Source organism: Panthera onca, chromosome D4 (assembly GCF_046562875.1).
Source record: "Panthera onca isolate mPanOnc1 chromosome D4, mPanOnc1 haplotype 2, whole genome shotgun sequence".
NCBI classification, from domain to species: domain Eukaryota; kingdom Metazoa; phylum Chordata; class Mammalia; order Carnivora; family Felidae; genus Panthera; species Panthera onca.
In genome coordinates, this window is record NC_138351.1 from 69,695,098 (window position 1) to 69,718,275 (window position 23,178).

Below are 23,178 nucleotides of genomic sequence, written 5' to 3' on the forward strand. Positions count from 1 at the left end.
ATTCAGACTGAACCCGCCAGTATGGCAGACCTTCTTGCTTTCAATCAGAGTCCACTGGGAGTCACTGATGGATGTTCAATGTTCTGAATACCCCTGCAATGGGGAAGGGGCACACCACTCTTTGCGTGAACTCTTCTTGAATTCACTTCTTTCACTTGAAAAACTTGCATAAGGGGCGCCTGGGTGGCGCAGTCGGTTAAGCGTCCGACTTCAGCCAGGTCATGATCTCGCGGTCCGTGAGTTCGAGCCCCGCGTCAGGCTCTGGGCTGATGGCTCGGAGCCTGGAGCCTGTTTCCGATTCTGTGTCTCCCTCTCTCTCTGCCCCTCCCCCGTTCATGCTCTGTCTCTCTCTGTCCCAAAAATAAATTAAAAAAAAAAAAAAAAAAAAAAAAAAAGAAAAACTTGCATAATAGAAACCTTGAATGCCACTGTATGATGCCACTATACTGCTTTATAGTGTGAGATACATTATCAAGTGGGATGGAGGCTTGTGTTTGTCTAACAGCCCGATGTCTATACAGACAGCTCTCCTACCTGGGCAGTCAGAATACCAGAAAACTGCCCAATGACTCTGGAATCAGAGTAGGTACAGTTTGCTGAATTTTCTAATTTATTGGCAGTGCCTTTGGGTTTGACTGCTGATGTTCCCCTCCAATGCATTAGAAAACTTCCAGCCACGAAGACGTGGCTCGTATGACTGGGTCAAGATATCCTCTCCCTTGGAGCCTCACTTCTCAGGCCAAGGTTTTTGGACAAAGTGCATGGGGATTATTCCAGATCACTTAATAGGCACTTAATAGGCCACCTATGTAGGCCTTTTTTATGAGTAATAGAAAACCTACCTGCCCCAATCTTCCAGAGTTGGTAATAGCAATAGAGGATACCCATGCTCCACTGAAGCTCCTGGTTACTGTTATTTGCTTCTCTCTGAGTTTCCACCTAAGCAATATCAAGGAGAAGAGAAGGAGTATAAGATTTGGCTAAGGGGCTCACCAATAAACTATTTCACAAGAAAGAGGAGAAACCATAAAATCTTTAAAAAGCTTTTACAGACAAAGGGTTTCTAAGCACGGCGGCACTCCTGAAACATTCGATGGTCTTGAGATGCAGGGTGCTACTGGAGTTTATCCAAGACTTCAGATTCTCTGAAGATTGGCCTTTATCCTTGCCAGACAGCCTTGTCCATCTTCCCATCAGTTGCAAGACATTTAATAAAAACAGGCTGCATTAATTCATGCTTGTTTTATGGACTGCTCCACGGGGCCTCAACTCAGTAAGTCTGCAAGACCCAGCCGTGCATGGCAAATGGCTAAGCAGATGGTTTCAGTTTAGATAGTGGCTGTCAATGGTTTGGTGTGAACAGCTCTTGCAAACCAGCATGAAGTGAACAGATTGCATGGTGGCTGGGAGAAGCATGTGTAATTGGAAACAGTAGCCACTTACAATGGGGGCACATTTTCAATCTTGATCAGAGTGGCTCCAGTTTAGAAAAAAAAGGTTGATTAACCAAATGTGTTTTTGGCTGTGATAAACCCAATACTAGGAAAGTTTGGGTAGCGTCTTAGGCGTGTGCTGGGCATGGCTGGTCTGCTGCATGAATCAAGGACATCGGGGTCCCAGAACTAATCCTGTCCCCTGGAGCCTGGGAGGCACTGAGAGAAACAGGAAGCAGGCTCAGAGGAGCCCAACTGGCAAGATTAACATTGCAATAGCTGAAATTGTGGTGGTCGAAGAGGTCAGCTAGCTTGGGCAAACTGGCTGCATGGGCATGAAAGACCAGAAGAGGTAGAGATCCACGTGGGTCCCCTGGGGAAAGAGAGCAAGGTGGGGTAATTTGGGGAGACCCCACAGGGAGAGGACAGGTGAAAGTCTGCAGCAGGTGATCTGGCAGCAGGCTCCTGGCCAGGGTTAGATCAAAGACTGTGGATCTTGAGGGAAAGTACTACGAGCAAGACAGGGAAACTTCCCAGAATGACAGTGACATAAAAATATTTGCTGGAACAGTTACAAGGCGAATGGACCAAGGTGGGGACTAGATCCTGGCCTCAGAGCCAACCGTAGAAAATACAGCCTCGGTATTTATAAACGTTTATGGAGATATCTCAGGGATACAAGGATAAATGAGACATGGGTGATCCTCCTTGGTCTTTGCCCTGTACCTGCAGCTCATCCTCAGCTCTGTCAGCTCTTCTCTAGGGAGGCTTCCACTGCCCTCCCTGACTGTATCAAAGTCTCCTGCCATTCCGTGTGCCGAGTGGTCGCGTAGCTGTTGTTCCTAGACCCTGTGGGTTTGAGTTCCTCCCATATCAGATAAGGGATGTCAGATACTGGGCTGTATATACCATGACACTGAGGACAATTTCTGGGGTTGTTTTCTTCAATATTTTGTGTCTCTCAGGGAATAAGCACACAAGAATATTTGCTTAATTGTTGCACAGATGAGTGACGGGAAAAAATAATTTCTTTTCTCAAGGTTCTCAGAACCCAGGAAATAAACAGAGTGATGACGTCAAGGTAGAAGGAAGAACCAGGCTCGGTGCCCAGCCCAGACTATGGAAAGTCAGGGGAGGCTTCCTGGAGGAGGTGTACCTGTGAGCTAAAGTTTGAAGCTTCAGGTGAAGCTGGCCCAGCAAAGGTGATGGGAAGACCTGGGGAAACCTGATCCAGCACCTGATGATGGGCTAAAGCTGCTTCCACGCTTTCTATCCCATGCTCCCTGATTCTGAGAAATGGAAGGCAGAACGGAGTGAGTATGGGGTGGCCCCTGGCTCAGCAATGAAGTGTCCAGGGTATAAGGACAGCGGTCCAGGTAAGGTCTGGACAGGACAGAGAACCTATAGGTTTAGCAGAGTTTTTCTTGGGGGAAATACTGCCCTTCTCTGTCACAGTAACTAAGAAATGGCAGAGCTGGGGGGAGGGGGGGTGGGGATCTGGTTGTCATGGTGGGGCACAGGAAGCGACCCATGCCTGCCAGAGCTCTCAGAATCACCAAGGTCTGACTCTGGTCTGCGCTTTCCCACAGTGGCCTGTCCTGCGCCTGGCACCGCCTCTGGCATGTGTCAGGAAGGCCAGCTGCTCAGGCACCCTTGGCAAGGAGAGCTGGGCTCACGGGGGCTGCCCACCAATAGCCTGGCTTTCTCTGATACCACAGTGCTATCTCCTTGAGTCAATTTCCTCTGGCGATAATGCCAGCTACCCCCACACAAACGGCCCACGTGAAGGAGCCATTCTTTCCTCTGCCATTTGCAAAGCCTGGCTCTGCCCTTTTGGCAAAGCTTGGGTTGTTGACATGACAAGGTCACCCAGGCATTGTGAGCCACACGTACACACTGGACCTAATCAAAGGAGGCTTCATGACATCTGGCCCAACACCCTCACTGACAGATGAGAAAACTGAGGCCCAGAGAGAAGGAGGGACTAGCTGAAGGTCTCACATACAGCAACCAGTAAAAAGGCGAGAATCCAGGGCCTTTTGAGATTCTCCCTTCAGCTGCTGAGTCACCAAAGGAAAAAGTTGGTGAAAGAAACAAGCCACCATCTGAAACCCCAGTCTCAGAAAACCAAATAGTTGGGTTGGACCCTTTATCACACCAGGAGACCCAGCTGTGTGCCTTTGGGCAAGTTACTCTACCTCTCTGAATCTGTGATAGAGGGATAAAAATGACCATTCTTCTCACATTGTTCTGCCCTTTAGAAGTTCACAGTTTGTTGGAAGGACAGATGCTCCAAACCCATCACAATATAAGATACAAAGTGCACAATTAGTCTAAGGGATGAGAGTTTCTGGGAGTCCCAGGGAGGGCTTCCCAGAGGAGGAGACACTTTAGCAGAGTATTTTTTTTTTTTTTTACCAGTTCATCATGTGTACATGATGGATGAACACTAAAGGCATAAGAAACAGTGGATAGCCAAAGGCATGTTGTGGGACTCCCTACCATGTGTTATGACTAGAGTACCAAGTGTAAGAAGTGGGCAGGGGCTAGGGCATGGGGCTGAAGTAGGAGTCAGAGTCCAGATATGGAGGATGGTGGTCAGATCTGAGATGAAGCAATCATTTTGGTTTGTCAAGTTCAACATCGAAATAATCAACCCAACAGTGAGTGAAATGTACTCCTCTGAAATTTGCTGGGGAAAGTAAACTCAATTATTCATTTTTAACACATCTTCTATCTCATTACATCCAAGTTATTGGTTTCAATTGTATTGCTTCCATAGTTTGTTAGTTTCAAATGAGCTACAAATGCAAGGAGTTTTTAACTACTTTTATGATTGCATATATGTATTTTTTTATGTTTATATTTGAGAGAGATAGAGAGACACAGTGTGAGCAGGGGAGGGGCAGAGAGAGAGGGAGACACAGAATCTCAAGCAAGTTCCAGGCTCTGAGCTGTCAGCACAGAGCCTGACGCAGGGCTCAAACTCACAAACCACGAGACTGTGACCTGAGGTGAACCGACCTGACGCTTAACCAACTGAACCACCCAGGTGCCCCCATGTTTGCATATATTTAAAGAACACTAAGTCAAGTTTTGTAAAAGCTCATCTGGAGGTTGCTATGGAGGGTGGAATATTTGGAACTGGACTGGATTCAAGAAGGCCAGCCAGAAGGATGTTGCAATTGTCCAGGTAAGAAATAGTCCCTGAGACAGAATATAGCACATGGCTTTAAAATATGGGGCCCTGTGTCACACTCTCTAGGGATGACTTCAGTTTCTAACTCATGTAAAATCACTCCTGTAATTTTAGTCCTGTAATTTACTCCTGTAATCTCAGTCTCCTCTTCTGCAAAATGGAGATAATATAGTGCAACTGTTTCATTGGATGAAAGGTTAATAATAATCCAAAGTACTTCGCACAGAATTTGGCTCAAGTATATGCTTAATAACAATTAAAAGGAAGGTTCATGGCAGATAATACCAACAAAAGATAAGGACTGCTCCAAGGGCAATATAAACTAGACCATCTTACTACATGCTGACATATAGTTTTGTTGAGGAAGGAGAGTATGGAAAATGGGGGAAGGAAATCTCCAGGACGTTGAGAGCACCATGTGTGGCCAACAGAGCCCTGTGGTCATTTCCTTTCTGGGCATTTCTCTGGTGCTCTGTGTGCTCTGCGAGGAGGACCCTAGCACTCACAACCACCACTGGGTGAAAAACGACGCCTTCACATCTGTAACTGGGCCCCCCTCCAGAGCATCACTTACTGCCTGCTGGAGAGTTTCGATGAGAACACTGAGAGCGGAGGCTCCTTTGCCTTCTATTGAAATGTAGGATTCATGTAAAAGTGTGCACTCCACATGGCACTGCTTTTGTCAAAGTAAGACACTTCTAAAAGCTATTCCCACAAATCTTCAGATCTCCTAGGCCGGGACTTGATATTTTCCATCCGGTATCTGTCTTTAGTTCCTCTCCCTCTGCTCTATACCAGAAGGTAAAGACTGTTAAAAATGTAAATGATACATTTGGAAGTTCCTTTCATAATCACATTTTAACATTTTAGGGAAAAATATTCAAGGGTTGCCTTCACTCTTACCCAGATTTTATGTTTTAAATCTTCCTTTTTTTTTTTGGTCATAAATTCTACTTCCTGTAATTTCAATGGGGGAAATGTTACAGTTTCTTAGCTTAAGTGAGGAGGAAAGGTAAATTGTTTGAACTTTAATATTCCTTTGTTTTGGAGCAACACTGTGCCCCTCGTGGCCTTAAACAGTTTCCAAAGAACCAACAAAGTGCAGGCTAGCAGGATTTGGAAATCTTTCAGATCTGATTCAGAAATTAGAGGGATGCCTGGCGTGCATTCATTCATTCATTCATTCATGTATTCAACAAATACTTACATATCTTTAACTTTTTGTCATACCCTGTGATCTGTGCTGGGGATACAATAGTTACCTCAAATCTGAGTGGAGGACCTCAGGGAACTGTTCTATTCGGGAAGGTAGAGATTAGTCCAACTAATCGATTATTAGTCAAACATAGTCGATGACAATGAAATGGCACTTAATATGGCAGGTGGAATATGCGGAAGTATGACAGCTATAAGAACGTTTGTTAGGGAAATTTGACCTTTTCTGAGGGGGGAGGGTATTGAATCACAGTCCTGCCACTTTCTAATTACATCAACTTGTCAAGGAATTAAACTTCCATTTCCCCATCTGCCTTTCAGGGGGCCCCGAGGATCATAGGAGGTAGAATGTGGATGCGCCAGCACAAGAACAGGCTGTAGAGACTGCTCAGTGAGTAATCTCTTCTGTTGTTCTTGCATCTTTGAGGTTATTAATATTTCAGGTAAAAACACAAGTTCTTTTCAAAAGTGTTTTAAAATTATAGAGGTAGGAATTAGTCTATATTTTCAGGTTGGTTGCATCACTAGCAGAATACTCTTTCTTGTCCTTCTCTCTCCCTCTCTTAAATTACTCTAGGCCTGTGCGTCAAGACCAACAGGGGAGGAAGACACAGTAGCACTTGGGCTCCTACATCTGGAGGCAAACCCTTGACACTATGGCAAAGGCACTTCACAGCACTCACGGTCCCGTTCATCTCTGCTCACTGTCCATTGGTGTGCCATATGCATTCTTGGTTTGTTTAAGGGCATCTTGGGCAAAAAACAGGAGTGGGGCACTGTTAATATTTCACTAAAGCACCTCCTCCCAGTCAACTGGCAACTCAGAAACGTCACAAGGGGAGAAGTCATCTTATGATAACCAGCCCTGAACTGAAATGGTGGCTATGAATCATATCTTTTGTAAAGTATGGACCTAACCAAATCAAAAAACACCAGGTGCAGAGAAAATAACTGAAAAGAAACACAGTAAAAGCATAAGAATTGCGAACATTTTATTTTTCTCTTCCTTTTACTTCTATATCTTTTCCTAAACATTATTAATATAACATATTACTTTTTAAATGTTGAGATAAAGAATTAGTAAAGAAATGCAAATACAACGGTGAGCTCACAGGAAGACTAAATTAAGCACACCTTTAAAGCATGATATCCACGCTAACACAGACACCCTACTCAGTTTGCCAAAACAAGGATGCCAACTCTGGGATACTGTCTAAGTGAGGGCTCCTTCGATGCTCCGCCCTTTTCCTCTCTCTTTTCCTCTAAGTCTCCTTTTCTATGCCCTGGAAATGCATCTCTTATTGTGCTCATTGTATTGTTTGCATCTCTTTATTACTGGACTGTGAGTTCTCTACGGTTGACAATCTTGTCTTGTTCAATTTGTTTGTTTCTTTTAAACCCTAGGACAAAACATCTACAAAACAACATAAGAATAATGAGAATAATTATGATTACAACAGGAGAAAGAGGAAAAAGAGTGAAAAGGAACTCCTATTTACCATCGATGTGCTAGGTCCTTCCGTGGATCATCTCTTTTTGTTTTTAGAACAAGTTAGGTGCACACTGTTGTTATTTCTAACTTAGATGGCAGAGTTGGGCTCAGAGAGGCCGAGGGACCCACCTCCTAAACCTCAGCATGAATGTGTGAAGCTGGGCTGCAAACCCAGGACCCGTGCTGCCATGCTATGCAGAACATGCGATGCTGAGCTGTACGTGGAGGACCAACGACACAATTTGGCATTAAACGCATTTATGTTAAAAATTTGAGCCATTATTAGATATCCTGAAGAACATACAAACATAGAGAGCAGATTATACAATGATAAAAGAGAGAAAGGTGAAATGCTTTGGGGGACTGAGGGGCAAAGCAGGGGAGCCATGCGATGAAGTCAAAACGGCATGTCTCATCCACAGGGGGCACCTATGAGCCTGTACTCACTTGTTTGACCTTTTCAAAAGAGGCTCATCAGGGCCTGATGGCACAAAACACAGAAATCCTGACAAAGCTTGAATAGACCTATTTTTCTCAAGCACACTTAATGGAGTGCTTCAAAATTCCTAGGAGGAATTAGAAGTTGACATCAGAATGCCATTGACTGATAATGATCATTTGCTCTAGACATTTATATTTAAATTAATAAGATAGTAACATACATCAATTCTGAGTCCAACCTCTACATTCAGTAATCCTTCCGTTGTCTTCATAAAATACAACGTACAAATGTGGATATAAATGAGCTTCATTCCAGATCAACAATTCCCTTTATAAACGAGTAACCTCAGCAGGTTTTTTCTGCCTGTATGTCTTATGTTAGCTAAGAAACCAGGGTTTCCAACTCTGTTTCTTCCTGAGTCACTGCAAACAAACCCAGAGAATGGGGACTTCTAGAGTTATTTTTAAGCCTTCCCACTGAGGTCAACTGTATCTTGGGTTAAAGCCCTAAACTGTTCTGTGTGCTGACCATAACTGAATTATTTTGGAGGAGGAGAAATGGTTGAATGTCTTACAGGGTTTTATCAAGTAAAGTATCCTCCAATCAAACTAGTGAACACATGCCAGGTAATTTTGGAAAGTAAAGATGGTTTTAAAGTATATGTTGTTTCTTTAGAAAAGAATAAGGCAGTAAATAGCTACAGCTAGTTAAGTGAAATTGTTGGGGGAAAGTCAGGTATTCGTTGTATTTACTTATTTGTTTAATTCAGGGAAATTGCTGAGTGCAATATAGATGTAACTCAAATTTCGGCTCCTTCTAAATCTTTACATCATTCAGCATTTGCTGACCTTCTACCATGTGCCAGGCACTGCTCTCAGCACTAAATATTCAAATACTGGCCCTGCATTAATATGCTTACAACACAGTGAGGAAGTAACTTAGAAAAATGTCTTTAATGTTTATTTATTTTTGAGAGAAGAGACAGAGTATGAGTCGGGGAGGGAGGGGCAGAGAGAGAGGGAGAAACAGAATCTGTGGCAGACTCCAGGCTCCATGCTGTCAGCACAGAGCCTAACACAGGGCTCAAACCCACAAACTGTGAGATCATGCCCTGAATCGAGGTCGGACGCTTAACTGACTGAGCCCCCCAGGTGCCCCGTGAGGAAGTAACTTATAACCAGATTATCTATTATAGAAAGCACCTGGTCAAATCCTAATCATCCTTCAAAACAGCTCAGCTGCCATCATCCCCATGAAATTTTCCTTCATCAGAAGAATGAGTAATTAATTTCTAATTGCATCTGTTAGTGCACATGTTATGCTATCTTGAAATTTTTGGTTACATATCTATCTCTCTACTAAAGCAAGTACTTCCATCAAGTAGGGACCATCTCTTTTCAAAATCTGTTTGCAACAAAGGGATTGCAGATGTAAAGATGAAAAGAATAGACTTTTCTTAAATGTTGTATGCATGGCTGCTGCATGTCATGTGAAAAAAAAAAGCAGCAAGAAGATGCACTAAGTGTAGTCAATGGTAGGGATGAAGTAAAGACACACAAAACACGGCACAGAGGCTGATAAATGTTGGAGGCAAATACAAGAATATATAGAATATAAAAGCAAAGGACCTTATCTTCATGTTGTTGGCACTGGAAGACACAGAAAAATTATAAACATTTTGTCAATTTTAGATTAACCAAAAGGAAGATAGGAAAATTGAGAAGAAGCAAGAAGATGAATTTAACTTCAGAAGAATGTCTGTTTCAGAGTAAACTTTATGACTTTTTTATTATAATCACCAAAGTGCCTCAAGGGGAATTTTAATCTTGTATTTGTGTATCCATGACAATCAGTATAGTGCCTGACTCCTAGTAGCTCCTTTATACGTCATGTGGAATCAGACTCTAAGACAATGATATAGTGGACAGAGATGATTAAAATAAGATGGCAAGAAATTCAGTGAATACAACTGAGAAAAATTTACTCCGAAAAGTAAACATGGACTTCTAGTAAAGATTATTAATTGTACATACATTGTGCATTTCCCTCTACTTCTGTCTCAAAACTCTATTGGAACAATAGTTTAAGGACTAAGAAATAAAGAAGGAAATCCAGGAGGATAAAGAATACAAAAGAGAACAAAAACAGTTTTTCTGAAGATGAAAAGCAGATGTAACTGAATTAACAGACCCAGTAAAGCCGAATTATAAATCAGCAATAGAGAAAGCTGCAAAATCCCCAGGTTTGGTACCATTAGCTATCTCTAGAAATGGGGGCTGAAATAAGAGGACTGGTTGAAAGTATATCTAAAAATTAGTGAGACCCCCTACCTTTCATCACATAGCTAAGAAACTGCTACTATCATTCCTGGCAGAATACTGGAGGCTTTTTTTCTTTTAAGAGGGTAAAACAACACATCTCAAGAATAGAGAACATTGAACAGAGTTGAAAAGTGGGTGTCATACTGAAAAGGAGTTATTGAATAAAAGTACGTATCGCATGTTATTCAGACTTTACCCTCACACAGCTTCTAGGATGAGGGATCTAGACTTACACTCTCCAGGCAGGATGCAAGAGGGAACTTTTCTGGGGAATCTGAGAGACAGAAACCTGTAAATTCTAACATTGAGGTATGAAATGGGCCAACCAGATAACTCCATACTGAAACCCATTGAACATCCCTCCATGTATACACAGCTTTTTAGTGTCCCACATTTAAATATGACACATCTGGGGAAAGCAGTTAATATGAAATATAGAGACCAAAATAAATAAGCAAACAACTAATATGGCCTAAACAGGGACATGATAATTTTAGGAAATTGTCATTAATATCTTCCCAGAGAGGAAAGAAATATTTGCATCAGTGGACAAGAACAGTATATAAGAAATGAGAACACAAAACACATAGGAAAAAAAAGTTAAATGAGAGCATAAACAAAAGTATTAAATGAGAGTGTTTCAAGGCAATCTGAGGAAATCATCCAGAAAGAAATATAATGAAGAGAGATGGAAAATAGAAGAGGAAAATAAATGAATCGTTCCAGAAGGTATAACATCTGAAAAACTGGGATTCAGGAAGAAAAAAAAAAGATCTAAAGCAGAAGGTTAAATATCATTACAGAAATAATTCAAGAAAAAACTTCAGAAATGAAGGATAAAATTTTCAGGTTGAGTGGGTGCAGCACAATGGATGAAAATAAATCCACATCAAAACACATCATCACAAAATTTTAGATCACTGGGAACAAAGAGAATGTTTAAATTCCTTCAGAGAGAGAAAAATGTTTTCATAGAAAGAATCAAGAATCAGGAAGAAACAGACTTTTCCACACATATCTAAAAGCTAGAAGAAAACTGAGCAATGCATTCAAAACTGATTTTTGACTGAGAATGTTATTATACCTACCCAAACTATACATTAAGTGAGATAATAAAGATATTTCCAAACTTAAAAGGCCTCAAAAAGTGACTGATGATATACCCTCATCTAGAAAGCCATTTAAGAATAGACAGAACCAAGAGAGAGACAAATAATAAAGAAGTTTAATTAGTAAACAGTGAATCCAACACAAGAGACGGGCAAAGAGGAACGCCCAAGATAATGGCGAAAGAGAGCCCAAGGTATCAGTCATACGGGAGGACAATGTATCTACATAAGAGAAGTTCAGAGGACTCGGGTATTTTTTCAAGATGAAATTAGTATTACCTACCATATTTGAATGTCTTAAAGATATAACATAAGTTGGGAAGGGTTTGGGGATAAATTAGTGACATGTATGTGAGAAACTAAGCAAAAAGAAAAATCTAAGGAAACCAAAAGATTGTGCAGGAAAAGAAAAATACAACATGGATCAATTGTGAATGGCATTTATATAATCATTTAATGTAAATACTGAAAATTGACCAAACCACAAGTAAAGGGTGGTTATCTTCAGCCAAGTAGGGAATCAAAATGTGTCTGGGTTAAATGGAACAGAAGGTGAAAGAGAGCTAAACCCTCATTTCCCAAAATGGGAAATTAATTTAAAATTCATAAACTAACATAAAAATTAAGGAGTATCATTATAAACATGTTATTTAGAGAACATGGAAGCAAATATAACAAAAATTAGCTAAAATAATGAGTGTACATAATTGCAAGTAAAATTATTTGATTCTTAAGCTATGTATGTTAATCACAATGATAAAAATGAAAACTACATTTTTGTTAATGAATAGATCAAGTTATAAAAAAAAGGTAAGACATTAACCTCTACCCTAGGTTCTCAGGGACCATTTTAATTTCTAAATATTTGTATTCCCCAATGCTCTTGCTCTTTCTTTAAGGATTTAAGATAACCCTTGGGACAATTTAACAATGTTTTATTTGCATCTTAGAGACTTATAAATCGTTGCTTTTGTGATTAAAATTGCTCTGGAAGGCCAAGCCTGGTGGCCATATTTTCTGTTTGCCTTAGTGAATTAGGTTACAAATGCTGAGCAAAGACTTTGCCTCTCCTTTCTGTATTTGTGTTTACTCAGGCAGGTACCATTTTGTGGCAAAGCAGATAAGATCTGTTCCCAGGCCTGTAAGGGGTGACAAGTATATTATTTGAACATGTGGGAAAATGATTTAAATAGAAAATGCACAAGATTTTCAACACCCCTATCACTCAGTTTAAACAGGAACCAAATAAATGTCACTCAGCCATCATGTACTTTGCAGCTTATTCCTGAGTGTCCACAGAGGACAGGGAGGAAAGGTGTTGATAGCACTGAGAATTAATTGAGGCGTGTACAGGGAAAATGAAAACTTCAACACATTTATTGGATGTTAACAAGTATTATACCTTTAGTATCTTATTTAATCCCTAGACCAACCCTATCAGGTACTTATTAGTATTCCTAATTTACAGATAAGGAAACTGACACAAGCGTTTAAGCATTGTGCCTAAGTGAAAGGGCTGGGAATCAAATTTATGTTTATTTCATTATAAAGCCCAATATTTTAACATTTACACTACTTAGGTGGTGTAAGGCTTACAAATGTTGTTGATCCACTGGGGGGTTTTATATTTTAAATACGGATACATACACACATGTTTGTTAAGAGAGAGAGAGAGATAAATATAAGAATACTAGAAGATTCTGGACATCCTATTTTAATCTATCACTCATGTTCCTTTGTAGTTTATAAGGGAAAAAAAACGTACCATGAATAAGTCCAATCCATGTGCTGTCTTTGTAACTGTGCAGCTTTGTTCTACATATTAATGTAGTCCCTGGTGATCTAGGCTGAGTGGTGTGGAAAACGCCTACTGCCTGGAAAAGACAAAGCTGTTGCCTATTCTCTTCTGGCCATTTTTTTTTACCAGTTTGTTGTGCTGGAGAAGCTTGTATTGGCTTGTGAGAGCTGATAGCTAAATTTTCAGGAATTCTGTGAGCCAGCTGATGTCAAGTTGGTTGCTTGAAATGGGCCATGGTGGGAGTATTTACACTGCAGAATTTGGCAAATGCTACAAATAAGGACTTCTTTTTCTTTTCTTTTCTCTTCCTTTTTTCCCTTTGTTATCGCTAAACTTTTAGTAGCACATCACTGCCTAAACCAATACCTTAGTTCCCTGAAATTTACCATTCTTTTTTTTCATGTTTATTTATTTATTTTGAGAGAGAGAGAGAGAGAGAGAGACCGACCATGGTGGGGAGGGGCAGAGAGAGAGAATCCCAAGCAGGCTCCATACTGTCAGTGACGTGGGCCTATATCTCATGACCCTGAGATCATGACCTGAGATCAAGAGTCAGATACTTAACAGATTGAGCCACCCATGTGCCCTCTGAATCTTACTATCCTTTGCAAAGGAAAAGTCAGTCCAGGAAGAGACAGCTGCCTGGTGCAAATGCAAAGAGCTTTTCCCAAAGCCTGGAGCAGAGCTGATCTAGGTCTACTGGCCTAGACCTTCTTAAAACAGGACAACAAGAGCTTCTAACCTTATATCTTTTGTAAAAGAAAGGATGAGAAAGTCAAGAGTGAGCCAAGACAGAGGCTAGATCACTGTCTGGAACAACAGCCTCTCTGCCTCTTCTTGCCTCACCTTCCCTTTCTGGCCTCACACTTAAATCTCTTTTCTCATTCACAGAGACAGTCCTCCACTCAAGCACTATGACCAAATACTACCTTTGAACTTTACCCACTGTAAAGGACCCCCTTTTAAGTGGGGGAGTTTCAGCTTTCCCAGGGCTACCGCTGGCTGTACAGCAAACCATACCACCTATTTGACACAGTTGCTTACGCTGTAAAAGACAGAGCTTTCAACATCACCACTTGAGGGACGCTGTGAGAAACAATGTCAAGGTCCCTTATACACTGCCAATAAGACAAATATTAATGATTGTTATTGTCATTGCCACTATCAGTGTTATGATCATAGATTTTGGTATTTCTATCAGGGAAGATATCTGGAGATCACAAGGAATCTAACTGGAATCACGCCATCCTTTCAGAGACTACAACAGCTTTTAGGATGAGCTTATAATGAGCAACAAGCTCAGGAATCCATCAATGTTCCGGAGCCATCACAACAAAGATCAAATCAGCTCTTCCTTTCATCCCCAACAGTACAAAAAGATTGCACTATACTCAAAGGTGTGTTTTCTGATGGTGTCCCACCATGTAAGATGTCTCCGGGAGGCACATGTGAGTCGTGAGGATCTTATTTGCCAGCTTATCCATTCCCTTTGCTTAATCAATCTTTAATAGCTGGTTTCAAACCTGGGGCCCTTGAATCCTTGAGTGGTTTATTTCTCTAGGATACAATATGAGTTTACAGAGGTGTTGTCCTCACAGTGGGCATCAGGCAGAGGTGTCTTTCTAGGTATTTTCTTCAGGTAGCTAAGTTATGGGGAGTTGGGAGTAGAGATATCCTAATTTGGTTGCTCATAGATAGGTGGGCCCCTAGACTAGTGGGCATGGCCTGTATATTTCCAAGCCCCCTTGGTAATATGATGGCATCACAGGATGGCCGTGGTTTGGAATGCCTAAAGATTAGTTCCATAACCTCTACAACACATCTTCCTCTAAGTCAACACAAATAAATGCCAAGACGACGTCAGAACAGCATGCTTGGTACAGAAAGGTAGCATTAAAACCAGTCCTCCACAAACCATAAGAGACTCTTAAGTTCAGAGCACAAACTGAAGGTTGCTGGATGGTTAGGGGGATGGGCTAAGTGGGTGATGGGTATTAAGGAGGGCACGTGTGGCATGAACACTGGGTGTTATATGTAACTGATGAATCACTAAATTCTACTCCTGAAACCATTACTACACTACATATTAATTAACTTGGATTTAAAAATAAATACATAAATTTTAAAAAGCCAGCCTTCCAGTCCCTGAAGCAGCCAGAATGCTACCCCTCAACTCCTCCTACACAGAAATTCTAGAGCTGCCTCTTAGGACAGTCATCTTCAAACAGTTGAAAGGCTATGGTTTGCGGGAAGAAAAGGAATTGGCTGGTATGGCCCAGATTTACAGTTTCAACGAATGAGTGGAATCTCCAAGGAAGCAGCCATGGCTCTATTAAAACAGACCTTCTACATGATGAAGAGTTCAGCAAATCAGGTTGCTGGTGTTTGGGGAGCGGAGGTATATGCACCCGAAGTGTTGAATACGGTTGGAAGTACACTTTGTGTTTTCTCAGTCATACCGAGATATGCTTGGAAACTTCTTCAGGGAAGGGAAATTCATTTAGGGAGCATGATCTCCTTTAACATGGAGAGTTCACCATTTAGAAGGCCTGGGAATGAAGCACAAATGACCTCCACTTCCCTGTAGCCAGTCACTACCCTTGGAAGTTCTGTGAGTAATGCATGAAGGAACGCCATTGCTCTTCTCATTTGTGTCACAGGTGGTTTTCATGGTTGTGTTGACAATGATGACTGTTACATAAGTGGTGCGTGTGTGTGCGTGTGTGTGTATGTGTGTGTGTGTACAGAACACAGTGGATGAATTTCTCTCTTAGCTCACTGCTTGGGGAAATTTTGCCTCTACCTATGAAACTTGTACGCTTCCTCTTATTCTGATCCTGACAGTAAGGCTACATTCTGCTTCCTCTTTTTTTTTTTTTTTTTAACGCCTTGGCTACCAAAAAACTCAGTTCAATTTGGTCCTTGCCTGTAGAAATTGCATGTGAACAGAATTTTGTTAAAATTATTCATTTTTTTCCCTCTTTTCCAAAGGCTACCAAAAGGCAGCAAACTCCTACTGTAAATTCGGAAGAAACTGAATGAATAGATACATCAAGTAAATACTAAACGGATAAATTTACGTATCAAATGTACTACGAGCTTGCCTCTCAGAACTCCAAGTTTAATGTTAGATAGCTTTTACCTGACTTGCCTATTACAGTTGCCTGAGAAGGTTGATATAGAAAAGGTTGATAAATATTTCAAATTTATTTTATCTTAGTTTTCCAATTAGTAAAATAAGAAAACAATAGCTGCACTTTTCTTAATGTATAAAAATACTGTCAGATTCAATAAGTATATATGAACATCCAAGTTATAGATATAATTTGTGTTATATGTTTTGCTTCTGGGGGGTAAAAAATAAACATCCCTGTTTCCTAAGAAAAGAAACAAAACACCTTTCTTTTTAATGATGAATAATAAGCATGTCAAATATTCAATACATTTATACCTCCACAGTCTTTGCTGTCAACATAACATTTTGCAAGGCCGGATATGAATTTCGCAGTAGCTTTGTGAAAGAAGATGGGTGCCACTTTGTCAAACAAACCAACCTGTAATAAAACATTCTAGGTTTGATAAGCCTTTTGTCACCAACATATCATGATTGGATTATCATCATGCAAAACATGGACCTGGCAATGCCAATGCCAATATTGATACTGACCTCACCTTGGCCACCTAGCACAGAATTTTTTCCTTTTATTTGACTTGTTATTTTTTTTTTCATAAACATGGTCCTGTACATATTTACTCTCTCACTCTCCAGCATCTCATACCTACAGATACTGGGAATAATCAAGCTATCACATTTCCTCAATACTCATCCAGCTCTGCCTAGTTTTATTGTTTATAAGATATGGCATCCAGGTGAACAAATCCACCGATGACAAATAATAATCACACAAAAAATTAACTTTCAAAATCACTTTCTACGGCATACATGATGTCTTCTAAGACTAAGTGTTTATTTTGGTGGATGATATTGATCAGACAATACACCCATACACACACACACACATAATGTAAATTTGTAGGTAATTTTCTCATTAGGTTGCAGCGAAGTAATAATTGGTAAAAACTGCATGTATTATAAATTATAAAGGGAATAGTCTTTCTGAACAGGTTTTTTCATTCAATTTCGAATAATTAAGATTAATACACATGGATAATATACTTATATGTATTTACGTATTTAAATCTAGAGAAATTATATATTAAGATGAATATCCAAGAAGAGATTGAGTTGTATTTCTCCCAATATAATTTCAGGACTCTATCAGCCAGAGGATTAATGCCAATTGCTATGACTGATGCCATGCACAGTTTGTACAACATGGAGAGGTGGAGGTTATTTCATGAGATGCTATGAAGGAACATCAGTGAGATGAAGATTGTCACATTATCCCTTGTCCTACCCCTAAAGGAATGACTATGAGACACTGACTCAAGGTGAAAGCTTGGAATGAATTGATCCTAAGTGAGCTTGAAGGTGGAGGACCTCAGAGTCCACAGGTCTCAGGTCCCTCATTTGAAAACTGGATAAATTGCGTCTACTACAATATTGTGATGATCAGTGAGGATATGGTTGGCATATAGTAAAGGCGTTTAACACATGTTATTTTTCCTCCCTAATTAAAGATTAAATTAGCCTCAACACATCTCAGTTTTGACTTAGACAAAAGACCCCTTTTCACACATGATCTTAGTACAAAAGCCACTGAGCAAGGAGCCTTAAAGTCTGGGCCCAGGCCCCAAACATTAACCTCTGTGAGAATATGGTCACCTCATTTCCTCACTCTGAGTTTGTTTCCTTGCCCATAAAATGTGGCCTTGTGATTTCACATATCTATCTGGTTTGGTCATTCTGTCTAGTCTAAGTTCATGAGAGTGTTTCCTAGTAAAGGTGTTATTAAAGTAGATATTCTAGGATTATCCTGGTCCCAATAGAGTACTTTGAAAAAAGGATTATTTACTATGAGGAAGGACGAATATTCAAACCTCTTTATCCTCCCAGAATATTTTTCAGGAGATCTGAGAGGGAAATACACAAGTTCTGGGGGTGGGATGGCAGAAGCAAGAGAAGTACAAGTCTGTTATCTATTTAGACTCGTTGTCCATCACTCATCTCTCCTCTTCCTGGCACACTCCTTCCACACGCTGTCTGGCCAATTCCTTTAGGGTTAAACTCCAAATTGCATAATAAGGAAAGGAGATGTTTCTTTTTACTTCTCACAGGTTGTGTTTGATATTTTTCCTCTCCCCTCTCTGTGCTTGACCCTTTATAATCTTTCACTGAAGAATACTGAGGAGCATTGGGTAAGTAGTAGTTCAGGTTTACATATTAAAATGATCATTGGGGGGCGCCTGGGTGGCTCAGTCAGTTACATGTCCGACTTCAGCTCAGGTCATGATCTCACGGTTCATGAGTTCGAGCCCCACGTCGGGCTCTGTGCTGCCAGGTCTGAGCCTGGATCCTGCTTTGGCTTCTTTGTCTCCCTCCCTCTCTGCCCCTCCCCCATTCTCTCTCTCTCTCTCTCTCTCTCTCTCTCTCTCTCTCTCTCTTTCTCTTTCCCTCTGTCTCAAATAAACATTAAAAAAAAATCTTAAAATGATCATTTGGGTGGCAGTATTGAGTAGTACACGAGTAGCAACTGCTTGCCCAGTATTCCACTAAGCATTCAGGGTAAAATGATGAGTAGCCAGAGCTCCTGCTCTCAAGAAGCCCACAGTCTCTTGGGAAAACAGGTATCTTCAGATCCTCTGGGGAAAGGCACTGAAGAGGAAATTTGTAAAGCACAATGTGCTTCCTGTCTTCAGCTATGAAACTCGTTTTCCAAGAGCTGTCTTCCTACATAATATGCTGCAGTGGTTCACAAAGTCTTTACCCAGGAACTCTTTTATCAAGTAAAAGCTTAGGTAGAAGCAGTAACGAAATAGCTGAGGAGAATCAGAAGCAGAGGAAGTTCTGAGAGAAATAGGATAAGGAGGCAAACGTCTATCCTTCCACATTCCGCTCTGAATCCTGGCTTCCAGGCAGCCCATGATGGGCAGGGCCTATCCTTGCCCCTGACGGTCAGCTGCGGTCCTGTTGAGTAAGGTCTCGCTGAATGCAGCTACAGGCCACCACAAGCTGAATTCTTTGACAAGACTTGACACTTTTCACTCCTTCCATGGCAGCCTATGGCCTCTCCACCTCTAAGGGCAGGTCAGTCCGGTCACACTTCAAAGGGCCCCCGTCTCTAAGTTCTGGGAATATTTTATGCTGTCTTCCATATGCTGACATCACCCCTTGGATCCATGCCCCTTCTTCTGCAAGACCTTCTGTCATTTCGTAAACTGGTGTGAAAAGCCTACCTGGCTGTACCCCTCACTTCCTGAATCTTCCACCCGCCACCATAAGACCCTGCATATTTGATCACTTAATTTTTTTCATCTGTGAGACAGACAAGGATGGGGCCGTGTCCTGAACATGTGTTTCTTTACTCCTAGCACCTAGTAAGTATACTACCTAAAATAGTAAAGTTACTGAAATGTTTTGAAATGTTTTTATTAAATGCAGACTGACTGAATGATGGATAAATGAAGAAGATACGGAGAGAGTATTTAGTGGTCATCCATACTGCTTTGAAATTTCCAGGCTAGATTTGGAATTTGGAATTCTGCATTGTTCTCATCGATCCTCTGCCACACATTTGTTTGGGAGTGAATCTCTTCCCTGCCATTTTGCAGGTGCAAAGACTGAGGTCAAGGTCACACTGCGAGTCCAAGGAGAAGCCCACACACCCCCTTGCAGCTCTTGGGCCTGGGCCTGTGTTCTTTCCACTCGTAGCATCGCACGGCCTCCCTCCTGGTGAGTGAAGCAGCAACAATACCCCATCCGCTGGTGGAGTTCTCAAGAGCAGCCAGGCACTTTCACAGCCAGAGCCTCTTTTGTGCTGGCATGGCAGCTGTCACTTGGGAGACACACTGAGCCCTCTGCTCTGTGATGGAGCCAGCTGCAGAAGGCACAGCCAACAGCTTCCAATCAAAGGAAATCCTGAAAAAACAGCTTGAGGGATCTACTGTGCATTCTCCCCGTCATAGTCCTTGGCAATAAATAATACATGAAAAGATGTCGGCTTATGCCAAGGTGGACTTCAAAGAGGGTGGAGTCACAACGTCGGAACCCTCCACTTGGCGCCGGTGCTGCCCGCCCTTTCCAGAAGTTAGTTCACCGGGAGCGGGACGAGGGGAAAGCCTGCCTCCCCTGCAGCTGATTCGTGGGAACTCTGTGTCTGCATCAACAGGAGGGAAGAACAGCTTGCTAGTCTTTAGAGAGCATTTTCCCAGCTCCAAGCCTTACAGCGAGGCCTTGAACTGCTGCTGCGACACGTGTTCTGAACGAGTCCCAAACAAGCGCAAACACAACAGCCTCCACTGATCAGTGCGGCAGGACTGAAGGATGGAATCCAAACCGTGAGCCCAGAGAACAGAAAGTCCCAGCGCTCGCTCTGTGCAAGTTGCCATGAGCTCCAGCCGTGTGTCCTGCGGCCAAGGATGGGTGGCCCCCGAGCAGGAAACTCTTTGGCAGCCTCTGCTGCGTGCTTTGCCTGCTGACAAGAGCACACCCTGGCCTCGGTTACTGCCTTTATAAAACAGCTCAGGGAGGACGCGAGCCAAATGTTTTAAATGTGCCTGGAAGAAAAATGTTAACTATGAATCCAGGCGGTAGAACAGTACAGTACAACGGCAACAACACGCGCGGCTCCCCGAGGAGGGGCTGGGGAGGAAAACGCAGCGGCTGCCAGGCTCCTCGCGGCCGCTCCCCCTTCCCTCTGCCGCAATCCCACTGGGCAAGGGCTGCCTGCACCAGAATCTGAGAAATGGGTGCTCCGGTGGCTGTGATTAGAGAGTCCCAGAATTTTCAGAATGTTCCGGATTTGGAGAGACTGTCCTAACCATTTAGTTTGCACATAGAGAAAGAAATTGAACTCCACAGAGGTCATTAGCAAGGCCTAGCATTTTTGTAATTAAAATTCGTTCTGCAGGCTTTTCAGTGGACAACTGATGGGGATAGAACGTCTTTCCTGACTGGTGCCTACTATCTACCAGGCACTGTCCTAGGTATTTTCCCCATATCTTCTTGAATCTATAATACAGTCTTACAAAGGAATATTATTGCTTACATTTTAAGATGAAATGAAAACTGAGTGTCCCAACTGTGTCAGGACTGAGTCTCCTGAGTGTCCCTGATTCCAAAGTGTATGTTCTTTTCATTGTACTAAAATGCCACTCAAACGACATACAAAGTGTCTGTTAAATTTCTGAGTTATTGGCATGCGTTTTTTCCTAATAATTGTAACGAAGATATTCAGGGGAGGCAATTAGAACAATCTCTGAGAGGGGCGCCTGGGTGGCTCAGTCGGTTACGTGGCCAACTTCGGCTCAGGTCATGATCTCGCGGTCCGTGAGTTCCAGCCCCGCATCGGGCTCTGTGCTGACAGCTCAGAGCCTGGAGCCTGTTTCGGATTCTGTGTCTCCCTCTCTCTCTGATCCTCCCCCGTTCATGCTCTGTCTCTCTCTGTCTCAAAAATAAATAAACGTTAAAAAAAAAAAATTAAAAAAAAAAGAACAATCTCTGAGTAACTCCATGAGAAAACCTAGTTTGCCCTGCTTTTTGGTGAAATGCCAGAAGCATTACAACTAATATAAAGAAAAAGATAATGGTAGCCACCAGTGACATTAATATACTTATCTTTCTGGACATCTTACCAATACAATAAAGCAAGAGTCAGAAAAATGAAGCAAAAATTCCAGTGAAAGGATATAAAATTGCTATTTTTTAAAACAATTGATTATGTAGTCTAAAACTAAGGAAAAAAGGCTGACAAGACTCTAATAAGAGAGATCAGTAATTCAGCCAAATAAGATTAAGAATAAAATCAATAACTTTCTTTACAACAGCAACATCCATTGAAAAAACATAGTGGGGAAAGATTGGTCACACTCATCAAAATATATGCCTAGAGAAAATTGGCTCTATGGAAATGAAACCTCAAAATTTTATAGGGACTCAAAAGAAATCTTACAAAATCAAGGGAGATTTCAAGTTCCCAGATGAGATAAATGAACGAGGATGCCAGATGTTCCAAAATTAATAAGCAAGCTAATCATGATAATAGTGGGGTTCTTACATGAAGAAAATGGTTGCAAAATTATTCAGCAGAGGATGAAGAAATGAGTGAGATTGCTAAGAACAAGTTTGAAACAAGAGAAATGAGAGAAGTTTGCCGACCAAAACATAAATACTGCTATCATTAAAATAGAATCATGTTGTCAAAAGACTAGACAGCTGTATCAGTAGAACATGACAGAAAGTTCAATAACAATCTTAAAATACTATTGAGCTTAATATATGATAATAATGGAAGCAGCAAAATTCAGTGAAGAAAAAGTATAATATTCACCAAATTATATTGGGGAGTGTGGCTAAAATAGGGAGGGGAAATAAACTTTTACCTGAGCCTCTTCTCACATATCCAACAATTCAAATTTCATCTGCTTTACAGATGTGTGTGCAAACGAGGCAAACCATTGTTTAAAAAAATGAAAACAACGGTAAATATTTACACTATCTTGAAAATGGGTCATAGCTTCTCAATATAAAACAAAGGGAAGAAATCACAAATGACAACACACCGATCACAAGATATTAGACGTCTTTACACAATATAAATACAAAAGTAGATGAGAAATAAGAAATTGGAAAAGCAATTTCAACACTTATGAACAACAAGGGCTTAATCTTTTAATGCTTTTTTTTTATTGAAGTATAGTTGACACGCAATGTTACATAAGTTTCATGTCCACAACATAGTGATTCAACAAGTCTGTACCTCTGTGCTCCCAAGAGCAGCTACCATCTGTCACCAGACAATACTACTACAATAACATTGACTATATTCTCCGTGCTGTGCCTTTTATCAAGGGTTTTACTATTTTTTAAAAAATACGTAAGAATGCATTTTACAAATCCTGTTTCTCTAACACGCGTTAGTATATCACAATAGCAGCAACACAACGGTCCGTTTTCACCAAGTGCAAACATTCATCTAGATGCTTTGCATCTGTCATCCAAACCTCACTCTGGAGAGCTGGGGCTTTTATTCACGTGTACAAAGTGAGAA

The 23,178-nt window shown here is 41.3% G+C and overlaps 1 protein-coding gene across 3 annotated transcripts in view; it reads right to left on the minus strand.

Moving 5' to 3' along the window:
- Positions 1 to 23,178, minus strand: part of LOC132663107 (uncharacterized) — a 514,936-nt gene that overhangs the window by 177,442 nt on the left and 314,316 nt on the right. For all 3 annotated transcript variants that reach the window (XM_078436607.1, XM_078436605.1, XM_078436606.1), the window contains one exon: positions 843 to 939. In XM_078436607.1, the coding sequence (XP_078292733.1) occupies positions 843 to 939 (97 nt within the window). The remainder of the gene's footprint in view (positions 1 to 842; positions 940 to 23,178) is intronic.